The sequence below is a fragment of the Lathamus discolor genome, chromosome 3, assembly GCF_037157495.1.
Source record: "Lathamus discolor isolate bLatDis1 chromosome 3, bLatDis1.hap1, whole genome shotgun sequence".
NCBI classification, from domain to species: Eukaryota; Metazoa; Chordata; class Aves; order Psittaciformes; family Psittacidae; genus Lathamus; species Lathamus discolor.
In genome coordinates, this window is record NC_088886.1 from 56,800,843 (window position 1) to 56,825,164 (window position 24,322).

The window sequence follows — 24,322 nt, forward strand, 5'->3', positions numbered from 1 at the left end:
AGTTAGGTTTGGAAAGGACCTTAAGATCATCTCGTTCCAACCCCCCTGCCATCCTTATGGCCCTCCTCTGGACTTGTTCCAACAGTTCCATGTCCTTTATATGTTGAGGACACCAGAACTGCACACAATACTCCAGGTGAGGTCTCACAAGAGCAGAGTAGAGGGGCAGGATCACCTCCTTCGCCCTGCTGGTCACGCTCCTTTTGATGCAGCCCAGGATACGGTTGGCTTTCTGGGCTGCGAGCGCACACTGGAGCAAGCTCATAGTAAGTTTCTCATCAGCCAGCACCCCAAAGTCCTTCTCCACAGGGCTGCTCTGAATCTCTTCTCCTCCCAACCTGCAGCTGTGCCTGGGATTGCTCTGACCCAGGTGTAGGACCTTGCAGTTGTCATGGTTAAACTTCATGAGGTTCATCAGCCCACCTCACAAGCGTGTCAAGGTCCCTCTGGATGGCATCCCCTCCCTGCAGCGTATCAACCAAACCACACAGCTTGGTGTCATCGGCAAACTTGCTGAGGGCGCACCCAATCCCACTGTCCATGTCAGTGATGAAGATGTTGAATAAGATGTTGAACATATGCAAATAATGTATACGCAACTTCTAAAAACCATAGGGATGTCACTTTAAGATATTTAGGATGAAAATGTGCAGCTGGTGCAAAGTGGGTACATCAGAACAATATGAGATACAGGCCATGGTTTCTGAAATACGTTCAAATCTTGTCTTTAGTCCCTCTCCTTGCCTCTTGGCTGTTTCTGGTGAAATGAGTCAGGGAAAGCAGTTGCGGGTTTGGAGAGAATGATGGCAGAGGCAGGAGCACATGGTTGGTAGTGTAACAGGATGGGTGCTTTTGGTGGGCAGTACTTGTATGCTATTGAATTGACGTGTTAAAGGCACTAGTGGCCATGGTTGTTAGCCTGTGATGTAGGATATAGAAAGAGTCATAAGGCGAGACTTAAAAGCAACTTTAATCCCATTACATTATTTTTAATTAGTCCTGTTGGTTGTGTATAGCTGTGTTGGTGTCTCTTTTAGTTGGACACATTGTTCTTGAGTCTTAAACCCTGCAGCATTTTGTGACATACTTCTTAATTTGACTTCAGATCATTCTACTGCATTTTGAAATTGAATGTACATTGATATACTGAAGGTCAGCGTAGGTCATGAGGTTCAGTCAAGTTACTGAAAGTGCAAGAGAGTGTCTGATAAAGACGCTTCACGGTTTTTGTGTGAGTTAAACTTTGCCTTTAAATGCTTTCTTTAGCTTTTTTGTTTCCCTTTTCTTATTTTTATTTTTACATTTACTAAGAAGCTGTATTGGATTCAGCACAGACAGGACAACTTTTGATGTTGCAGTTGCTCATCATTTTGGATTACTAAGTAACTGTTAAGAAAAAGTACCCTAAATGCAGTGGAAAGCTGAAAATACTTGATTTTTATTCTTTTTTTTCCTTTGTGGCTGATTTTTTAGCATAAAATACAAATATGTGCTAGGCTAAAAATGTTTCCTAGGCTGCATTTTATACCTATATTCATTCCTGCCTGGTCTTAACCCCCATATTTCTACTTGCTTTTTGAATGTTCAGCTTATCCTAATTAGTGCGCCCTTCACCAGTTGTTCAGTATAGAATATAGTGAAAGATTGGTTTTGAAAATTATTTAGTGTGCTAAAAATCCCCAGACTTTTTGGCAGCATGGTTTATTTTTGTCTGTTTCCCTGTTTTGTTTTGTGACTTTGCTTTACTATAACTTTCTTAATGGCTAAGAACAGGTTTGCTTTCTTTGGAATCTCTTGTTAGAGATGATCACGGACTGTGTAGATAGAATAGATTTAATGAATGTTTTTCAGATGCAGACTACACCCAACTCAGCCATGCAGCTATAATGCTGGTTTTTTTTTCAGCAGGAAATCATAAGAATGAAAGTAATTTTTTGTATCCAATGAAATCACTATTTCTTGTGTTTTAGAGCTGCCACTCTTTTGTGGAAGTATCTCTTGCTTACCTAATACTGATCTTTTGTTTTATCTTTGTTACGTTGGAGGTAGAAATCCACTCTTGAATGAAAGGTTTTTTAGGGAGAAAGTGACACATTTGCATTGTGAAAGTGATCAAAGACTGTATACAATTTAAAATGCAAGTATTCAGAGCTGTTTTTACAAAAAGCTATAGAAAACCTGCACATACTGCTTAATGTTCTGCTATACGACTGATTTATAACTCAGATAACTTCTGTCCAGGTAGCAAGCATTTCCTCATGGCACATAAATAAATTATATGTCCTTTCTGGTGCTACTGTGATTCTTAACTAACTTTGGAAATTCTGTTTCTTTGGTTTTAAAGGATCAGTTCGATAACTTGGACAAGCACACACAATGGGGCATTGACTTCTTGGAGAAATACGCAAAATTTGTAAAAGAAAGGATAGAAATTGAGCAAAACTATGCAAAACAACTGAGGTAAGGATTGTTTTCTTTTTAAAGAGTCTTATCTGTTACTTAACATGCCTGTATCTGATGATGGACAAATATGTAATGTTGTGATTAATGACCATTTTTAACCTGCAGAGTGAATTAGCTCACTTGTTCTTTTCATGACAGGCAAGTTTTTCTCTACCAGGCCAAAACAGAAAGTTCTCTTTGGGTGTGCACTTACTTGCTTGCTTTTTGTCTTTTTCCCACTCACCTTTTGTATCTTTGAACTGCAAAGGTTTAAGACTTAAATTTTAATATTCAAAACCATAGTATTATTTTTCCACTACCGGCATATTTGCTGCAAAGTGCATTACCCATATCTGCATTTTTGTGTGTGTGTGGGGGGGGTGGTGTGTGTGTGTGTGTGTGTTCAACCAGCTTCAAGCCTCTGCTGCTAAGTAATTTCTCATGTTGAGCTGGCAAGAGCCCCACTACATTGTGTTATGAAATCTGGTTGAAATCCTGGAGTAGAACTTGAGAAAGCAGCAGATCTTCCTGTCCTGAAAGCACACCCTTTCCGTAGCTGGTCTTGTCCTTTTGGGTGAGACTGTAACCCAACCACCCTTTTATCTTGCGTCTCCAGTTTGCTTTCTGTTGGTGCCAAGTGAAACATCTTTTAGGTCCAGGAGGAATTTCCCCTCAGGGATCACAAAAGGATCGTACAAGAAGAGCAGCTGCAACGAAATGGCAAAGAAGAACGTTCTTCAGAATAAAATAGGATTTATTTTTGACAAAAAGTGCACATAGTGCAAAGAACAAGATTTAAATAAGACACTCTTGTGAACTTGGCTTTCACTGTGACCTTTGCTGTCTTGAATTCCTCTGGGGATTCAGCTGAAACTGCTGCCTAGCCCTTGTGAGACTGAAACTGATAGCAGCTTCCCTCCTGTGGTGTTTTCCATCATCTCATCATTGGCAGACTAGCTTGTCACCAGGTACAGAGCTGAGGAATCCTCCTCATGAACGCAGTAATGAGGCTCATGGTTGACGGTGTGGATGGTCTCTGTTAGGCTGCTTATTTCCTTTCTCATTTCTTTCAGTTTCCTTTGATATGGTTGTGTATATTCATGCAATATAATACTCTGTTACTTTGCTGAAGGAATTTTGTTCTTAAAAAGAAGGAAATAAATACCACTTTTCCAACTGTGGTGTAGAAGAGCTCCAGGAGGTAAAGGAAAGCTTGAAGCACGCACAGCAGCAGTGAACAGCCCAATTTTGACTTGTTTTCAGTTGTCTGTTTCAAAACGGAATTTGTATGGGCCTACCCAGATCTTTTCCTTAAATACCATGAACAAATGCCTTTTTTCTTAATTATATTTAAAGGTTCATTCCACAGCTCTCAAGATGAGACACCACATTATTCCTTTGGGATTTGACTAAAAATAGGAAATCCTTTCTGTTCAGCATTTTACTCTTCTGGGTAGAACTATTGGCTTTGAGAAAAGTGTCTTTAAAAACCGAGAGTTCTGTCAAGTTCCCCTTCTGTGAGATACCTGGACTGACTGTCCATGTGCAGTAAGTATGACGTTTTGGGAAGCACAGGCCTTGCTGCGCACTTGTTGTACAGTGCATGAATGCACTTCCTGCCTGCTGCCAACAGGGATCTGGACAGCACACACACCAGTGGGTGACTGATTTTCTGCCAGTAGACCAGTTCATGAAGCTACTCTTTGATATTCTAGTTTGTGTTTCTTGTTAGTAGCGAACTGTCTTGTGATAACTTGATTTCAGCCATCATTGCTCTGGAGGACACTCAGTGTTTTCAGCTGTGTAAAACAGTTTTGAGGCCCCAAGGGGACACTGAGATCAAGCAAAATTCTTCACCTCTAGAAGAGTTAGCTGTCCTGCAGCTTGCTCCTGAGAAGTTCTGAGACAGAAGATTTTGGTGAGCGACTATGGTTCTGGTGAACTTTAATGCTGGCAGCATTAAAGTGAGATAGATACCAATATCTCTGATAGGAATTTCTAGTTAATCATCATTGTCTTTCCTTTTGTAGTGAAATGCAATCTTAAGAATAGTGTTGAGGATATCTTCATAATTACCCTTATAACTGAGATGTGTTATACCCTTGTTTAGTAGACGTATAAGCAATACAGTGGATGGTTATCTTTTGGTAGTTCTGCATCTCTCTTAGTACTTGGATGGGAGGCAAAAAAAAAAAAACCAAATTTAATGAGGGAAATAGTGCTAGTGCTGTGTGGTGGTACTTTTTCTTCTGTCTTGGTCTCAGTCTTGGGCCATCATCATTCTGTTGAGATAGTTTATGGATTTTATTGACACAGACATTTTATTATCACAGACATAAGGATGAAAACTTGAGTGAACTGTTCATAACAGCTTATCACAAATCAGAATCTGTGTGCTGGCAGAAATTCACATTCACTTGGTGTATATGTACCCTTGCATTTTGATAACTGCTGGTTTTGTATATTGCCACAACTTGGTGATGAGGCTTTCCCAGGTGCAACATCTGTTTCAAGACTCCTGCAGGTAACAAGTGATGCATGTACAGTGTATGAGGAACTGCTTGGGTGAACTCACTATATTCTTATTATATGCAGTTATTATAGTTTAGGGTTGCAGAGTAATTCCAGAAATGGTAACTTGAGAATCCTGTCCAAATGCTGGGTTTGGGTTGCAAGTAATCCCTTGCTGCTCTTTGATAGACAGTTTTTGATACTGAGACGAGCTACGAGAAAAATCGAAACTGCTGAGGACTCCTTAAATGTCTACAGAGGAGAAAGAGAACTGTCTGGAGAGCTTGTCCTGTCTTTGCCTGCAGTGTACTTTGCTCTGGGAAAAAGCAACTGTGATTTTGTTTTTTGAGCTAACTTAAGGAGAATCTGAACTTTTGCATAGTTTAGGTCTCAACTAATGTGTTGGGGTACCCCAAGGATTGCAAAGGTTGCTACTACAGAGTTATGGAGATGTGAATCAGGATGGACATGTTGCATTGTAGATGAACGGATTTCATTTTAACTATTATGACTTTAGTTTGTTATTTTATAATTGGAAAAAACAGGGGTTTTTTTTTTCCAAATTACTGGCCTCTTGTCTGAATTTTGTAACTGATCAGAATGGGGTTCTTGATGAGCATTGTTTCTAAAAGGGGTGAGGTGAAAGTCTGTTTTCTTTATTTGCACATCATCACACACGAATTAATTCTAGAGGTTGACTCCCTTTTTCTGCTGTCTGAAGCATTAGGACACTTGAGAAGACAGAGGAATTCCACTTCCTGTGATGCCAGGCAGTAATACAAGTTAGACCTGCAGTTACAGATGAAACTGCCATGCAGAATATGACTTCTGAATTTAGTCAGCTTCTCTGTTGTCAGTTTAAATATAACAGCAATGATTTTTCCAGAACTGTTTTGAGTTTTTCCCTTTAAAATTGTATGTAGTGACTTCTGGAGATGTTTGATTAATCTGAGCAAATGTATTTTTCACGTTCCTTCTGCAAACTATTGTGTAAAAGTATGTTTTTCTAAACACTAATCTGTGCATCCGTCTGGTCCCATTGAGACATAGTGACCATATTTTTCTATGCAGTCTTGGAAATGTAATTGAAAATGGGTGTAAGCTCAGATGTGAAGTTGGGGACACCAATTACCACCCTCTGTGTTCATTTATCAAATCTCTCTTCCTTTGATTGACGCTTAAAGTTAACACCGTTGGATATTATCCAAGGATTGGTTGTGGCAGGGTTCTTATAATGATGTTTCTGCAAGTCAAAGCACACATGTTCTTAATGGCTCCAAGGGTATTCAGCTTTGTGAACTCCAAGGTTCATCTCTTCAGTTAAAACATTTTCTGATGACATCATTTTCACGCAGTCCACAATACTGATCTGCAATCTCTGAAGCCATCAGAACCCTAATAAAAGTATTTCTTTATGTATAAATATGAAATGCCTTTAAGTACTAGTGCACTGTTTTAGTAACTTATGCAAGCAGACTTCAGAGTTTGTTCCCAGGCTCATTTACGATGCAGTACAGACGCTGTAGAAGTTAAATATGAACAGATGCCACAGTACCTGAGCTGCTACCTTAATACAAATTGTACCATATTGATGGTGCTGCTTCCATTCTTTACTTTCATATGAACTGACTGAAGAAAACTTAGTTTTGAGCTGATAAACACAATGTTTTACAAATGGCTAAAGTTTTATGTAGAAGTGGCAGGGGGGCTGGAACTAGATGATCTTAAGGTCCTTTCCAACCCTAACTATTCTATGATTCTAAGTTTTATGTACATGACTATAACTAATTTTAGTTTATTAACTAGGATGCTTTTTGGAACTTCTGTCTACATGGCTGAGGTTCTGCTTCTCTTGACAGTTCTATAGTCCATAAAGTAATATCATCCAGGCTGCTGTCTCACTAGTCTTGATCTGAGACCAATTTATACAGAGAAGAGAGGCTGGTGAAATTCCAGGCGCAGCACAATTGCATGTAGGTAGTCCTGTATGAAAGCTGCTTCCAGATGTCTGTAAGACAAAGTATGGTAGAAGTTTAAATTGTAACTTCTAGAGAGGATTAAAGTGTCATCAATTGACTTTTCTAAGGAAGTATAGAGCAGTTGAGCTCTCGGGTTTGATATAGTTCTGATGGCTCTGTGATTACTGCTGCAGTTTTCTTCTAAACTAGACCAGATCCGTATTTGGATCTTAAGGATTAGACACACATTTAGATAAAAATGTTAGAGAACATTATGCCGCCTTGAAATGTCAACTGGCTCATCTTTGAAATGATGTTCTACTCTTCATATCCACAGTCATACCTGTGTTTCAACCTGTGTTCTTTCAAAGACTAAATCTGATTTCTTTGGTTTTTCCAAGTGCTGCTATTCACTACTTGCAAAGCCATTTATGCTTCATTGTTCATGTGAACAGTGTCTTTCTCTTTGAGCTTTAAATTCTGCATTTGCTTGTCATTCCATGCTGATTTTGATTGTTGTACCATGTGCTGTTATTAAATCTTGTTCACACAGTGCCTCAAAACTATGTTCATGTGATCCTAAGGTAAATAGTTAGACTAAGATGACTAATGAAACTGACTTTTAGTTCGAGAAAGGATTATAAAGTATTTTGTCTTCCTAGAAGTAATCAAAAGTAACATTATAACATGAAACTCCTTACAGAAATTTGCATGCCAGTAAATCCTCTCCAGTTGTCTCCTTTTCAACACCTGAAAATCTTCCCTTGAAAAGGGCTTGTGTGTGGTTGCTTAGCTTACAGCATTGTGTGCTTATTATGCGTTTCACCTTCTGAATAGGATAAATTTTAGGAGTTTTCCCATTCGCAAGTAAGCACTGAGGAGCAAAGTGGAAATGTAAGGGAAAAGGAAACATGGGAATGATGTTAGCAAAGAAGACTATTCTTTCTTTTTCCTCCTTGGGTTTAGGCATTTTCCAATCAAAACGTCTGTTTAATCTCTGCCAATTAGAACGTTACAAGGGGCAGTGGATTCTGGTGATAGTCAAGAGTCTCCAGTGATAAAGTTCTTAATTTGCAGGGAATTTTTAAGGAGTCAAGTTATTCTGTCTGCTAATACCCATTGATGTAAAAAGATTCGACTGTCTTGTAATGGTTGTTCTTCCTGGGTGTGATTTCTAAGGGCATGAAAAGACACAAAGCGTCTCATCTTGCTATTTCCACACCAATTCCCTGCTCATGTTTTGGTGCATACTTCAGGACTGAACATAGCCTTTGGAGAAGTCCCCAGTGTCTCTTCCCTGGTTTTCTTTTGTACAAAACCAGATTCTTTATTTGCTGTGACATGACAATTACAGGGAGAGAATTGTAGTAGAGTTCTGATTTTCAGTTTCGTGGAAAAACCTGACAATTCTTAAAAGTGCTAGAATAAGGAATGCCGGCAGTTAAAGTTACGAACATCCAGCTCCTAAAAAGCTGGGTTTTTTTTTCCCAAGATTGATAACATATGTTTTGAATCTCAGGAATCTTAAAAGAGCTCATTCCTGTCAGAAAAGCAGTATTGTAAGTCAGGGCAGAATGCTGTGCTGCAGAAACTGGGTTTTAAAGCCAGGGTTGATGTAGAAGAAGATAAGAATTCAGAAAGTGATTGGACGTTGCTCTTACCCCTCCTGTTTGTAAAATTGTGCTGCTGCTATTCCTCTTCACAGGGTTTGGGATATTTGTAACGGTCTCTAACTGCATGTAGTTTGCAGCTGTCTGTGTAAGCAGTGTTATATATACCTGTGCTATTTATGCTGTAGGGTAGAGCAGGTGATGTCGTTAGTGTATTTCTTAAGGTGCCTTTTCTGCATTTGTATGATAAGCAGATGAGTTCCTGTCACTGTTCTTGGACTGTGGCACTGTGTAGGTGCTAGTTCTGTGGAGCCTCTTCTACAGATTAGCTTTGTCTCTGAAAAGCTGGTACTTTCCAATTATTCCTGAAAACAGATGTTGCCTCTTCTGTTCTGGAAATAGCCTACTTGAAGATGTGCAGATACTGTGGTTATTAAAACCTTTGTCCTCAATGTACACATAAAGCTTAATTCAGGCATGGAGTTTTGTGCTCATGGGTATAAGCATACAGTGCGTGCTCTCTGTGTATTACGCAGTGATCGTGTATTTGGTTTTTTCCTGTCTGCTAGCTTGCTGGCTTGTTTTTGTGTGTGAGAAAAGGATGGTAAAGAACTCATAATTTTATGTCTAGTCTCCCTGAAACAGAGGCTTCAAAATACTTATAAATGTCTTGTTCTGGGTCAGTGATGTCAAGTGTTTACACTGTCAGATCTTTGCCTTGTATCATCTAAAGGACCCCTGTAACATGACAGAGGGAATAGAGTTGTTCCTTGAAGTCATGGAAGATAAATGATCTGTTTGTGCAGTTTTCAGTGTCTGTGTGTGTGCGTCTTCTCAAGAAAGACCCTGAAATAGCATCTTTGGTTTGTTCTTCCTTACAGAAATCTGGTTAAGAAGTACTGCCCTAAACGCTCGCCCAAAGATGAGGAACCCAGGTAAAAACGTGCATTGCAAGGTCGATGTGTAAGAATGAGTGTTCTCTGCTCTTTTTTGGGGGGGGGGGGGGGGGGGAGGGAGGAGTTGGTGTTTTGGGGTTTTTTTGTTTGTGGGGTTTTGGTTTTGTGTGTGTTTTGTTTTAGGGGAAAGGTTTGGTGGTTTGGGGTTTTTTCCCTTTTTTGGGGGGGGGGGGGGGTTGTTGGGATTATTTTTGGTTGGTTTTGGGTGTTTCCTCCTCCCCCTGCCCATGGTGTGTGTGGGGTTTGGTTTTTTTGGTTGGTTTGTTTGTTTCAGGGGGAGGGGTTTGGGGGTTTGGCTTTGTGGTTTTTCTTTCTCAGGGTTTGTTTTGTTTGGGGGTTTTTGGCATTGTTTTGGGTTCTGATGGTGGTGGTGGTTGCCTTTTTTGTTTTGTTTTTGTTGTTCCTTTTTTTTTTCTTCCAGGCTGTTTCATTTTGTTTCAGGGGTTTTTCTTTCCGGTGTTAGATGTTGGGTTTGCTTTGGGGTTGGCTTGTTTCGGTTTGTTGGTTGGTTTTGTGAGTGTGTGTGTGTGTGTGGTTTTTATTTTTGTTTGGTTGTTTTTTGGGGCTTTTTTTGTTTTGTTCACTTCAGGGGGTTGGGGGGGTGGTTTGATTTTGGGGTTTTTTAATTGCCTTTTTGTTTGTGTGGGGGGTTTGTGTTCTGGTTGTTTGATCTGTGGTTTGTTGGGGGGGGGGTTGGTTGGTTGGTTGGTTTGTTCTGGGTTTTCTTCTCCCCCGGGTTTTTTGATTTGTTTCAGGAATTTTGTTGGAGGTGGTCTGTTTGTGTGAGGGTGGGGGGCTTGGTGGGGGGGTTTTCCTTTCTTTTTTGTATGTTTCCTTGGTTTTGCCTCAGGGTTTTCTTTAGTTGGTTTGTGGGGTGGGTTTTTTTGGGGGGAGGGGTCGGGGAGGCTGTCCTTCCCCAGTGTGTGGGTTTTGTTTGTTTCTTTATTTCTTTGTTTCTGTGTTGTGGGGTTTTCTTCTTGTGATTTATTTATTTATTTATGGGGGGGGGGGGGGAAGTGTGGTTTCTTTTTTCGTTTTTTAAGACCAAGTATTTAATTGATTAAGACGAACAAAGACTTGTGCTTGGCTTCTTACAGTTCTTTGGTAATCCTTAAGCGTGGTCTGAGTTTACTTACTTTCATCTTTTAAAGCAGTAAACATGGCAGGTTGTGCTTGCTCTATTCCAAATGGACCTTAAGCTAGCTGGAGGTGTGAAAGCAGTAGCTCAGTGTGCTGTGCACAGTCTGGTATTGTTTTGATAGAAAAGCAATCAAGTATTTTCTTAATACAAGGCCTATGATATATCTTTAGGCTGTGTTTTTTTCTCAGTTTGATAGAGTTTTTCAGTGCTTTTGTATGGCAGTACGAATGTAGCTGTGCATTTGCATGTTGAGACTTGAGTGTACACAGAATTGGCATGTTTTTGACCAGAGTCCTTAAACTGCTGCTGGCTTGCTTTGATTCCAGAGATAAAGTAAGTGAATGTGGAGGAGCAATTTGTGCTAAACTACTTTTGACTCTTTATCAGGGATGTGCTTGTTGTACTCTTCATGCCAGGAGAATTTTTCTTACTCATTTAGAAAATACACAATACTTTTTTTTTTCTTTAGACATGACTTATGAAGTAAAGAAATGGGCAAGTTTCAGGCTGCAGCCAGAGCACATGCTGTGCAGAGTGCCTGAGAATTCACACTTGGGTTTCCTCTTTTGACTATTTAAAGATCCTAGGCCATAGGGAATAGGATTTCTAGTGCTAGGGTTGCATTTGAATTCCCCAGAGCCAAGCCTATGAATGTGGCAGTATTCCATAGTTAAAAGAGAAAAAGATGTATATTTTAATGTGGTGCCTGTGTTTGTTTTTCTTTCTTCCCTTCCACACACACTTTCTACCCTTTGCCCCTCCTCTTACCTCCCCCCTACCCCTTTTCAGTGCCAGCCATAGTGGCACCTTACTTCCAGCCAAGAGGTGGGCAGGCAAACAGGCAGCTGTCTCCAGAGCTGATAGCAAAGCTTGTTCTGTAGATCATCCATCGGGATGCATATGAGTGGTATGATTGGCATGTTCCACCCTCAAGACTACCAAGCACATCATCTCTGCTGCAAGTTCAGCCTCCGAGCCTAGGGATGTATGTAACCGTTCCCAGGCTCAGGCCTCTGTTGGCAGCTTAGGAGATACTACACTATACTACAGGGCTTTCCAGGTAGTATTCTTCTTCTTTCTTTTCCGTCCACAATAACCCATACTCTTATAAAATGTATTTGAAGAGGTATTGCAACATATAGTACATGCTAGGCTTAACATAGGCTTTCCCAACTAATGTTTATACTGTAATTCAGTTACCGTTAAGATGAGGTTTATTGTAAAGTATGTATGGGGGTTTCTTTTAATTAATCAGGAGTACAGACTGTACTAAAAGAATGCCGTTTAAACAAACTGTCTCACTTTCTGTATTACGTGTGTTTGTGTGTGTGTGCTTGCCATCAGGTTTACATCATGTATTGCGTTTTTTAACATCCTTAATGAGCTGAATGACTATGCTGGACAACGAGAAGTAGTTGCAGAAGAAATGGGACACAGAGTGTATGGAGAATTGATGAGATACTCTCATGATCTAAAAACTGAGAGGAAAATGGTAATTTCTATATTTTCAATGGATGATATCAAACTGAGTATGTTTTTTCTTGAATTGATGTTTGTTTACCGGAGTTAATGACTTTGGCAATAAGTAGGTTTAGTAATTTATAAAACACACATGTGAAGTCACTCAGTATTTTTATGTACTGGCTTACTACATTTACAAACTCAAAAATTAAGATCTTGAGAGACAGTGCTTATTAGAAAGGTTTTTGCTAGTGTAATTTTCCCTTGTGATACTGTTATTATGTGATTAGTAATGTGAGATGCTGTGTGTCATAGTGTGTCAACTAGAGCAGGGACTAAGTAATGGCAATACTATAAAAAAGATATGTAAAGTAAACTCATCTGTGGTATTTTTAGCATCTTCAGGAAGGGCGAAAGGCTCAGCAGTATTTGGACATGTGCTGGAAACAGATGGATAATGTGAGTTTGCGTTTTGTTGTGCGTGTTTTTTTTCCTGTTCAAGTTAATAATGTACAGTCTGTGAATGGACTGTTGTCATCTGTCTTGCTTAGACTTCAATGCTTAGCTATATTACTGAATGTCCAAATCAGACTTAGTAACATCCGAAATACAGTTCAGTATATTTGTAGTTCCCTGTTTAAAAAAGATCTATAAACAGCTTCTGCTGCATATGTTTGACTGAAGCCTTGGCTTTTATCCAGCCTAAAGGAATCTGGTTTTAACATAGGCACAGATGACTTTGGTTGCTTTTTCACAGGCTACTTCTTTTTTTAGAGAGGCATTAATAATGACAATGTATTTATATGAAGATAAAACCTTAAGTCACTATATAGGCTTGTTACATGAGGTTTTATCAAGAATATAGCTATTGACTATCATACCCTCAGGAGGGAGAATTACTTTTAACAGAGAAAAACAGGAAGCAAATGTCTCTAGAACAGATTGTCAGCTCCTTTTTCTTGAGAGACATTCTTTTAAAGATATGGAAATAAAAAAAATCAACTGTTTTCAAGATGCTTTCTGATGTTCTGCTGGTTCTGTGTCTTAGAAATTTCTTCTATCTTTAATCCAGTTTGTGAAGCAGTACTGGAGGGGTGTGTTTCTGTTTTGTTGTTGTGGACCCAGACAGGCAATGTCTTGCTTCAGTGTCGTGCCAGAGTTTAATTTGTGGTCAGAGGATCAGAGTAGAAGCAGATGTGGGAGTTTTCACTTCAATCTATCAGTCGTGTTGTGTGCAATGTGTGCAAAATCAGTCTATGAAATGCATACAGCCTTTAAGGGACATACTAACCTCCGCTGCCTGACTTGGCCTGAAGCAGGAGAGCAGCACTCACACAGGTTCTGTTACTGGTTTGTCTCTAGAGATACCAACTTCTTGAGCTGCAGCAGTTTTTCCTGCAGCAGTTTTTCCTACAGCAGTTGTCTTGACAACAGCCAGATATGTTGAACATCAAGTTCCTTGAATGCTGTTATCTGTGCTGCTTACAGCTATGGCACTTGATATGGGCACTGATGATGATGGATATGCTAAGAACTTGTGATGTACATGAATTCTTCAGGCTACCTTAAAAATAATTTAGTTTAATTCCAGTAAAATTGATCACTGAAGAAGGGAACTTGAAAATCTTACTCAGGCAAGCCCAGGTTTTAAGTTTTTTTGCCTCCTCCTCCCCCCTGCCCCCCCCCCCCCCCCCCCCATTTATCTAATTGAAGTCAGGCTATAAAGTGGACTTGCTTGTTTATAATAATCTGTGGATCTTTCTAATAGATTGTTTTGTGTTCTGATTATTTGATATTTTGTAGCATAATTAGGCTTGTTTCCTTGCTGTTGTTTCAAGTAAGTTTTAAATAGAAAAGGTGAAAAGGTTTGAGACTTGTGTGATGTGAGAACTAAACTACATTTACTTTAAGGTACTTAGTGGATTTCAGATATTTATTTGGAAGGTTTGATATTTAGAATTCAGGATTACTGTGCAAAGCCAAAAGGGGGTGGATAGTGGCTGTTGAAGCAATAAATCTGTGGCTTTTGTAGAGCAAAAAGAAATTTGAGAGAGAATGCAGGGAGGCAGAGAAGGCACAACAAAGCTACGAAAGACTGGACAACGACACTAATGCGACAAAAGCTGATGTTGAGAAGGTGAGAGCAGTGCTGTTTCTTTACTCTCTTTATTATAAAAATACTTTATTTGCCTGTTTATCATTGGAGGTGGAACAATATTCTTTGAATTGAATATAGAATTGTGTATACAATGTGCTTGTGTATTATGTGCAAAATCAACATTCCAGTAAAGTGAAAGAGCACAGGGAAGGATTATGTTTCATTAGTCTCAAAGTGAGGCTCTTGAGATGAAGTAATCTCAACACATACCAGAGGCTTAGTGGTATTTGTTATCTTGTGACAGGTATGTTCAGTCCCTTCTACGGTTTTTAGAATACATGTTTAAGCAACCTGGGTAAGGGAGCTAAAATGATCATTGCTATGTATCATATAGAGCTATTAGATCTGTAGACTGTCAGTACAGATGATGTTTCATGTGCTATTTCAATTATAAGGATGTCAGTTTTGATGACTTGAGATTACTGCTTTTGCATAGCTAGTAAAATAAAACAATGCTATATGTAACTGAAAAACACAAGACATGTTTGAACTGATAACACTTTCTTCCCAGGCTAAGCAACAGTTAAACCTGCGCACACATATGGCTGATGAAAACAAAAATGAGTATGCTGCACAACTACAGAATTTTAATGGAGAACAGCACAAACACTACTACATCGTCATTCCTCAGATTTATAAGGTAAGAAAACAGACAAAGTAGGTCAGGTCTTTTAAAGGAGAAGTAGATTTTAAAATCCTGAACTTTATTTGGGGGGGGTTAGTGGATCGCTTTATCAAGAAATGAGCAGAATCTTGATGCAACCTCTGTTTTATCATGAGACACTGCTTACAGTAATTATGCTAAGACTTGTAATGAAAATAATGTTGCATTTTCTATGAAGTCTATTTTATAGCCTCTTTGTTTAAATATCGCTGAAGAGGCATGGCAAAATAAACATTTGAGACATCTAGGTGAGAGCAAACATTTCAAGTTGTCATTCCAGTAAGACCCTGATCACTAGTTCTCTTGATATTTGTGTGTGTGTTTGTGAATGACTTGACTCTGGCAGAGAGGTAGAGGAAAGCATGTAGGTAATGGTGACTGTGTGGTTTAATATGTCATACGCAGGTATAAAATGGGTGGATTGGGGGCAGAACTACTCCCCCTGTCACTGCTTCATCCGTGTTACCAGCAATCAACAGAACTCTCTAAATAATAAAAAAACCCCTCAAAGCTCAAATCGGCTCAATACTTTGTACCTAAAAAGTGGGCTTTTTAAGGTGCTTCATGTAACTGTTTTTTCTTTTAAGATACTTTCAAAGTCAAAGACCTTGCAAAACTGGTTTAAAGTAAAGCAGTTCAGGGTGTCAGGTGAAGGACAGTTCAGAAGTGTGTTGGCATTGACCTTCGGCCGTTTGGGAGATACTGTGACTGTAGAAACTGACTCTAAGACATAGAGTGAGGAAAAGTAAAGTGAAAATACTGACTTTATTCAAGGGTGCACCAAGTTAACAGTGCTTGATATGTTCCAGAAGCACAAGGGAGTTCATAGGTTTGAAAAACACTAGAAGGTCTAGGATTCACAGGAGAAAATGGTCTTGGCTTAGGAAAGAATTTTTTAGTATTTGAACTGTTAGGCAGCACTGCAGTAGATGTAGCATTAGCACGCTGAGGGAGGAATTGCAGTCAGCTCCCAGGAGAATCAGTGTGATCATCTTAATTTGTAGCTTGGGCCAAGGTTTTGGTTTATTGCCTGTATTTCTCCAGGGTTAAAATCCATTATTGTTGTAAGATATTACTTAGGGCTTTTTAAACCTCCAGTACAAGCAGAAAGGCCTAGTCCTGCTCCCTCTTGGGAGTAAATCTGTATTATTTCCTGGCAGGTGTTTGATAACTTTTTGTGGGAGAACCCTAGGAGAGGGACTTAGTATGACTTGGTTGTTGCTTTGTTTTGGAGAGCTGAAATTGGATGCTGTTTGAGACATCTGCCGTTGCTAGAGCAGAAACAGGAAAGATCCAACCTGTTACCCCATTTTTTTATAACCTATTGATATGTGTGCTATTGCTTTCTGTTTTCTTTTGGGTTTTTTCTTCCACCTTTCACTAGAGGAAGAGTCCAGGGTTTTTATGATGAGAAATACTCAAAATAGTGTTTCTCTTCCATTTGTTCTTTCTTGTTCTGCTCCAGTAGACTTTTATTACAAATCTTATGTAATGGTATTTTTTTTCTTTTCTTGCACACTTCTAAAGGAAATGGTTTGTATTTCAAATCAAAGAGCATGTCTAAACCACATAATTTTAATGTGTCTGATTTGTCCTGATTTTCTACTTGTTAGTACATACTGGGAAGTATTAAAATAAAAAGCAAGATAGAGGTGTTACCACCAGGCAGAATTTATTTGGAACTCAAATAAGAGTGAGGAGATATAGAAATAAGTAGAATTTCTTTACTGTAGTTCTAATTTTTTCATTAAACAAATGCTCTGAACTAAACAGGTGACCGCAGACACTGCACGTTGTTTAACAAAGAGTAAATCAGATAGCATCAGGTCTTTGTAATTATTGTTCTGTGCATCTTAAGTCTGTGTCTGAAAGGACTCGTTTTTAAACTTAATTAAGTTCTGTTTTGTTAAGCAAATAAAAGCACTGGAAAGGCAGAGAGATCCTCTACTGCACTGGTGACCACAGTGACTGCATACATCAGGATTGGGGAGGGAAATCTGCAAACCAAAACTTCCCTTTATCTGACTTTGTGCTTGCAGCAACTTCAAGAAATGGACGAAAGAAGGACCATCAAACTCAGTGAATGCTACAAAGGCTTTGCTGACTCTGAGCGCAAGGTTATTCCCATTATCTCTAAATGTTTAGAAGGGATGATCCTTGCAGCCAAATCAGTTGATGAACACAGAGTAAGTAGAATTGAGCAACACTGTAAATGTGCGTGAGCAATGTAACTGATACGGAAGCTGCGGAGAGGGGAAAAATGGACTTGGCCTCCACTTTTATCTTTCTGTTGTCAAATATTTGTCTCCTTTAAAAGTGTTGTGACTGGAGTTTTAGCCCAAATGGTCACTTTGACTTTTCATGTCTGTTCTTCCTGTGCAGTTGCTTTCTTGTGATCTGAAGATCTTTTGACACTTTCTGTATGTGATTTTAGACACATTATTAGATAATCCTGAAACATCCTGGAATACCAGCATTGTTGGTGTTTTCTCCAGCATGTAGCATTCAACCATTAAAAAGGGTGTTCAGTTAACAAAATAGCACTCAGTGTCCTGTTTGATTGCTGCTATTGGAACTTAATACTTCTTCCTTCTAATAAGGGTTATTCCCTATCATATCTTACTACATCTAGCTTCTTAGTGTTCTCTTCATTTCAGTATTTCAGTACTGATGTTGAACAATTAGAAGGTGGAGTCGTAGTGTGGCCCTAAAGCATGTCCTGTTTTAAATTTGGGATAACCTGTGAGAGTTTATATTTGGGGAGTATTTGCTGAATTCTGAAGAGCAGGGTGTGCTTTGATCTACACTCATGGTAACACTGCTGAGAGGGGAAACATACATTATCTTAACTTGATCTCTCCAGAAGCATGCATTCTGAGCTCCCTCTCACCTTCCCATCTGTGCAGCTCTGCAATTAAAGGGAAATGTTATTTCTCCGTGGTTTGGTTTGGGTTTTTTTTCTTCTTCTCTGGTTGTTGATGGGTTTGCTTGCTCTGCTTTTTAATCTCCTCAATGTCCTGTGTTTAGGACTCTCAACTAGTGATAGACTGCTTCAAATCCGGTTTTGAACCTCCTGGAGATTTCCCATTTGAAGATTACAGTCAGAATATTTACAGAACTATCTCTGATGGAACCATCAGTACACCAAAGCAGGAGGGAATGAGAATTGATACAAAAACTACAGTGGGCAAATCGAAAGGAAAGCTGTGGCTATTTGGAAAGAAGCCAAAGGTAACAGTTAAGAAATTATTATTTGAAAACTAAAATGTGAGGATCTAGAGTGCATGGAAGCGGCTATTTATCTATTTTTAAATAACCTTCCCCTTGCCTGCCACTGCCTTCTAGAACACATGTAAGGAGATCTGAAGGTTTGACTGGGGTTGGACACTCGCCACATTACAAAACAAGTTGTCACTGGGGGAAGTTTTCTAATTTTTCTTCCAGTCCTTTGTGCCTGGGACTGTTTTTAACAGTTATTTGATGGAAGTGGCTTCCTCTTTCTGAAACCTTTCTGGGATTCTGGAAAGACTTCCTGCAGCTGCATAGGAAAGGTGTTAATTGTGAATGTGAAAATAAGGGGGGGTGCACTTTGAAACTGGGCAGACTTCAGGTCTCTGTTACACTACAGAAAGCAGCCCCTTTCTAAATGTCAAGTTCTGTAGATGTTTATATTTAGGAGTGTCATACAGATCTTTGTTATACCTGCTGCTACTTATGAAAGGTTGAGGTTTGTCTGAAAAGGCTAACATTTACAATGCCTCATTGATAAAACATACTGTTTAAGTTCTGTACAGGTAGAACTCCCAGAAGAAATATTCTAGGGAATAGGTAACAATACTTAATAGGTATTAATAGGTAACAATACACAGCATGCTCAAGAAAAATGCAAAGCAGAGACCTTATGCCTGTCTTGTATTTTTCTATGAGTTCTGATTAACACTTTCTGTGCAAGATGCCTTCATGGAATAACAAGAGATTATCAATATATGCATTAGCTATATAAATGATTAATGAAGCATCTACATATTAAAATCTTATCCTAGGTCTCTGTTCAGTATTTGAGCATATCAGTGAGTCACTTTAGTGATTCCCACAAGTTTATATGGGGTTATTTTAATGCTCCGAGTCGGTTTCTGCCATTTATTTTAGGAAGCTATTCTTAGAGCTTGTTAGTGGTAGGACTAACTTTCCACTCGGTAGTATTCCAAGAGAGCAGATTTTCACTGAGAGGATATTGCTGATTCCTTATTCTCTTCTCAGTGCAACTGCAGCTGTGTCTTAAAGTGAACACTCCTTACTTTCCATGCAGTTTAATTAACAACTGATAATGGCCTAAATGCATTAGTGCATTAGCATACTTAGTGCATTAGCATACTTACTGCATTTGGCTGCAGAAGGGGTGAGATCAGCCTGTTCAATTTAACAAGACATCTCCCTGAGAATCTGGGATAGGGAAGCTATGAAAATACACACTGTTTTTCAGCCTGGACCTTGGCTATTACTGTAGTCATAAGAAATCCCCATGTCTGATGACAGCTGAAGGAAGCTGGCAGTGCTATCCTTACTCTTTCTTCTCCCCAGTTTATTCCCTCTGTTTGTGGCATTCAGAGAGCCTTGTTTACTGTATGGAATCACAGATGTACATGTGTTTATACATGTGATATGCATCTCTTCCTTAAGGACCTGGAGGAAATGGAATATTCTGTACCATTTTTTTTTCACCTGTTTTGGGGGAGAGAATGGAGAAGCGCTCTACTGAACAGCAGCTGGGAGCAAAATACTGATTGGGAGATACATGTTTAATTGTAGATGCTATTTAAAGGTTTTCTAATGGATTCTTAAGCTAGGTAATGGAAAAATGGGATTTATTGCAGCTGGTGTACTCATGGTGTCCTTTGGGCCTTCATTTAGCTGAAACTATGGGTGGTTTTGACTTAAGAGATACATGTTGACCTATTTTTGATGTTGTCAAAGACACAAGTCTTTTGGAAAGGGAACAATTTGTGCAACAGAGGAAATAGAACGGAAAAACAGAACTGGGAAAAAACAGCAGAGGTAGGAGACACACAAAAAGAAGGAATCTGAAAAATGGGGGGGGGAGGGGAGAAAGGGGAGAAAGTTCTGGCAATGGTATCTATTAAGAACTCCATGCAGCCATGTGTCAGTCCAGCTTGGCTACAGACATGGAATAGACTCATTGTTGGAAGTCATCCCCATAGAGGTCTATTACAATAGTTCTGTTTCAGCTCACCTGGTAGGGTACATAGAAATGCCGGGAGAAACAGTGAGCAGGAACACACAGGCTTCCAGAATGGCTGTAACTAAAGGTGGGAAAAGCAAACCTTCCTGTTTGAAGAGAAAGGCAGCATGGGGATCTTGTTAGGATCTCTTGGAAATATTGATTCCAAAGCTTTTTTGAGTATTCCTTAATTCTCTGCACCAACCTGTAACTCTTGAATATTACTTCATGACAGAAACCATTTAAAACCAGTGCAGTTACAATGTAAGTGTATCTGGAACATTACAAACAGTTTCTGTGTTAGATGGGAACTTTTATTTCTGTAAGACAGAATTTTCATTTTAAAATCACTATGAACATTTGGCTTATTTATTGCTTTCTTTATTTCCACATTAGCCACAATCCCCACCACTAACCCCTACTAGTTTATACACATCCAGTACTCCTAATGGGTCCCAGTATCCCATATTCTCCATTGAACCAGTGCATTATTGCATGAGTGACATAAAAACAGGGAAGCCCAGAATTCCTTCTTTCAGAAGTCTCAAAAGAGGGGTAAGTTTGATAACAAGTTGAAATGCATGATGGGCTATGAGCCGTGTGTTTGTGACGTGGCTTTTCTCATGCTCTTCACCCTCCTTATAAGGCTTGCTTTGTTAAAAGTAACACTGTGCCTGTCAGGTCACTTTTGGGATTCTTTGTTTCATGTTACACTGAAGTTACCCACAGGTTAAATACAAAAACAAACTAGAAATAGTCCCTGTGGCATTCCAGATACTTGAGCCTGAAAGAAAGGTGTTATAAAGAGGGTGCTCAGCATGTGTTTGATACCTTTCTTCATTGTTGTTCACATTCACAAATGTTTTCCTACCATCATGTAACACATTTTTGCAGTAATTTATCATTGGGTATATAGTCTCACCACAAAAGCCATCTGACAGAGCAGATGTCTTAATTGCTGGCTTTTAATTGCAGTAATAGGAGTTGATGATGAGACACTGAACTGAGAAGGGAGGAATTTCACTTCGTTTATACATCAAATGCTATAGCACACAGGGCTCTTCAGATTTTGAAATACTGATTTTTTTGGAAACATTACACTTTTAACACATTTTCTGGTGAATACCTTGTTTTTTATGCAAGGTTCTCTGGGGTAAAATTATTGACAAGTTACTGCCAAATGGCACCTTCTGAGATGTATTGATTCATTTACTAATTTATAGTGGCATATTCTGCAAATAGAATTTGGGAGACAATACAAAGGGAAATGCTAAGTGGTTGCCCAGCAACATTTATAGTACTGGTGATAAATGTGCTGGCACCCTGCTGTTATGCAGTGCAGTCAGTATAGGCTGCCCAGTTTCTGTATGTTCTATTATATTTATTGATCCAAATCGTTGGATGCCTTTGAATTATATATAATTCATATTTGAGAACAATATTGACTTGCTGTCTCATGTGCAGTAATAGTCGACTACTGCTGACATAACGTGGAGATCAAAGTACAGCAGTGTTATGTTGCAGTAAAGTCATGATTTAGAGGCTCCTTTGCTGCTGTTCTGAAGTGTAATGAGTTACACTTAGAACTTTCTTTAAATCATGTTGTGGTATCTTATTCCAGGTCTTTACATGCCTTGGAAATAGCCTTTCTATAACCACCATTTTCTAGAAGGTTCTTGTGGTCCTTTAAGCATTTATGAAGGACAGTCTCTCCTTTCCCCTTCTGAGTCATTTATCTCATAATTTGTGATGGTCACTAAGACAGCATTCCTCCTTTAGTTCTCACTGCGGGGTTAGACAGTTTGTTGAAATGGCTCAGGTCTTGACTATACTTCATTTTGCTGATCACTAAATGTACTCACACCTGGTTCACAAATCAACACATGTAATACAGCATTTCTTAAACTTCCTACTGAAGTGAAAGATCATCTCCCAACAGCTACAGAATGCTAATGGAAAATTAAACCGTATTTTTAAGGTTTTTTTCAGTCTTAAATTCCTTGTAATTACTGTTCATGTTGTAAAAATGAATTAATTTAATATAGAATAGACTCCCATAAAATTAGCAAGGGTCACTAGTATCCTACAAATCTGGATTAACTCAAATATCCCACTGGGTTAAATAGCTAATATCTGTAAACCTTCAGGATGCACATTTATCTATTTTGAATCTCCTTGCAAGCACTTCAGCAGACATTGCATTGTCATGTACCGAGTACCTTTTGAACCGAAATGGATACTGTAATTCTAATAGTTCTTTTTATATCATTGATCAGTCTTATTTTTACAATATATCTTGATTCAGTGCTTCCTAGTGGCTAGTATATGATGCTGTTTTCCACACTTTGTCACTGGAAAATGATATCATTTGAGGTATTGACACACAGGACTAACATGGGCACGTGTCAGGCTAATGCGTGAGCATGCTGGCTGTTCTGTTGAACGTGCCCAGTACAAGACTGCACTTCAAGGCACTGGAGATCACAAGCCAGGCTGCCCTCATTCTGCGCTTCACCCTGTACGTTTTCCTATCCTGACCCACAGCGAAAGCAGCAACAGTAGCTGTAGGACAGGTTAGTGTAAGCAAGTGTAACTGGCTTTATTAGTGCTGCTGTTACATGCTTGCTTGCTATCCCTTGAAACTGTAACATTTTCAGATAGCATTAGTGCTGCTGAGAGGTCCCTGCTCAGTGCCACCCAGTATGTGAATAGATGCATTGTCAACATAGATATATAAACCTCACTTATGTTTTCATGGAAGACCTTTTATAAAGGGAACAGGAAGTTTATTATTTTACGCCTTTGGACTTTACTGAGGTTTCTTACCAAAGTATCATTCAAAGGTGCTTTAGTTTCCTGATTTAGTGTGTGTGTGCCCCTACCAACAGCATTAACAATGGCTGAGGATGAGAAATTATGTCAGAGATATCTGCTCAGTTGCTTGGTGTTTCTCTGGAAAGGATTATCTGAAGTCATTGAAGGCATTGCAGGTCTTCAGAATGCTGTGAATGCTTGACTCAAGATATGACTTCCGGCATGCCCCGTTTTTTTTTCTCCTTCCTGTAAGGATAAAGCCCTCACTCTTTAAATGTTTTTATTTTTATCTGGACTAGAGCATTTCCAGGATCATAGCAATGACCCAGATGCTGTTTTCAGGAAGTCAAGTCACGAACTTCTAAACTTGAAAAATATCTTTGTTTGTAGTTCTACAGTGATAATAAATACATTGTAGAAATTAGGCTTGTAAAAGTGGTGGTCGTGGATTGTTAGTTATAATTAACAAATTACTTTCATACGGCTGATCAGTCCTTCATCATCATCAAATTCTGCTATTTTGTGCAGTGTTGGCTGTGTGTTTGTTTCTTCTCCTGCAACAGAATTTCTTTAACATATTTATTATTCAGAACACTGAAATTGAAAAGTAGTTTAATGAAGTTGTGTTTGGTATTTTGTAAGTTAAACTACCCATTATCACCTAGTAATTCTTAAAGCAGAAGTGCATTTCTGATCATTGTATTTTGCTTTTCTTGTGCTCATAGTGAAGTGTGGTTTTTATGAAATTATAAATCTTAAGTAATATAAAGATACGTTTTTAGGATCTGGTCGTTGCATGTGAATAATTTCCCGTTTCTTTCTGTTTTCAATTGAACTGTGCAGTGGTCGGTGAAGATGGTAAGCCCGTGTGCTGATCTGTCTGCTGTACTTCTGCTGAGATAGCATGAAAGTAACCTTTTGAAAGTGTTTCCATATCATAACTGCTTTAAGTCAGGTGCTGAAATACATCTTCAGATGTCCCACTTATACATGCAGTCTTCTCAATCATCCATGCTTAATGTAAGACAACTAGACTTGTCATCTGGCTGCAACTAAATCTGTCATTTAGGAATTTTAGGGTTGACCAGTTGGTCATGATGGAAATACTGGGTGATTCTGCTTTGTCAGGAAAAATATTAAAGCAGCATCAAATGGATGTATGTAAAGATTACAAGTTGGCTTAAAGGAGAAATATTGAATACTGCAAAACTCATTCCTTGGGATTTAACAAAAAAATTGCAGGGGAGATGTTCCTTTACGGTTAGAAATCATAGAAAGCTGTTCTGTGAAATGGAAACCACACCTTAATATTGTTATTTGCTGAGTAGATCAGTAAAACTTCACAAAAAGACCTCTGTCCTTCTCATT

General features: G+C 39.0%; 1 protein-coding gene across 5 annotated transcripts in view; it reads left to right on the plus strand.

The window, feature by feature from the left end:
* Nucleotides 1–24,322, plus strand: part of FNBP1L (formin binding protein 1 like) — a 56,203-nt gene that overhangs the window by 27,110 nt on the left and 4,771 nt on the right. For 4 of the 5 annotated variants that reach the window (XM_065675423.1, XM_065675424.1, XM_065675421.1 and 1 more), the window contains exons 2-9: nt 2,345–2,460; nt 9,403–9,456; nt 11,963–12,110; nt 12,476–12,538; nt 14,112–14,216; nt 14,749–14,877; nt 16,941–17,087; nt 17,929–18,132. In XM_065675423.1, coding sequence (XP_065531495.1) covers nt 2,345–2,460; nt 9,403–9,456; nt 11,963–12,110; nt 12,476–12,538; nt 14,112–14,216; nt 14,749–14,877; nt 16,941–17,087; nt 17,929–18,132 — 966 coding nt within the window. Of the gene's footprint in view, nt 1–2,344; nt 2,461–9,402; nt 9,457–11,962; nt 12,111–12,475; nt 12,539–14,111; nt 14,217–14,748; nt 14,878–16,940; nt 17,088–17,928; nt 18,133–20,536; nt 20,696–23,797; nt 23,813–24,322 lie in introns of all 5 variants that reach the window. The other variant, XM_065675425.1, reaches the window with a different exon arrangement.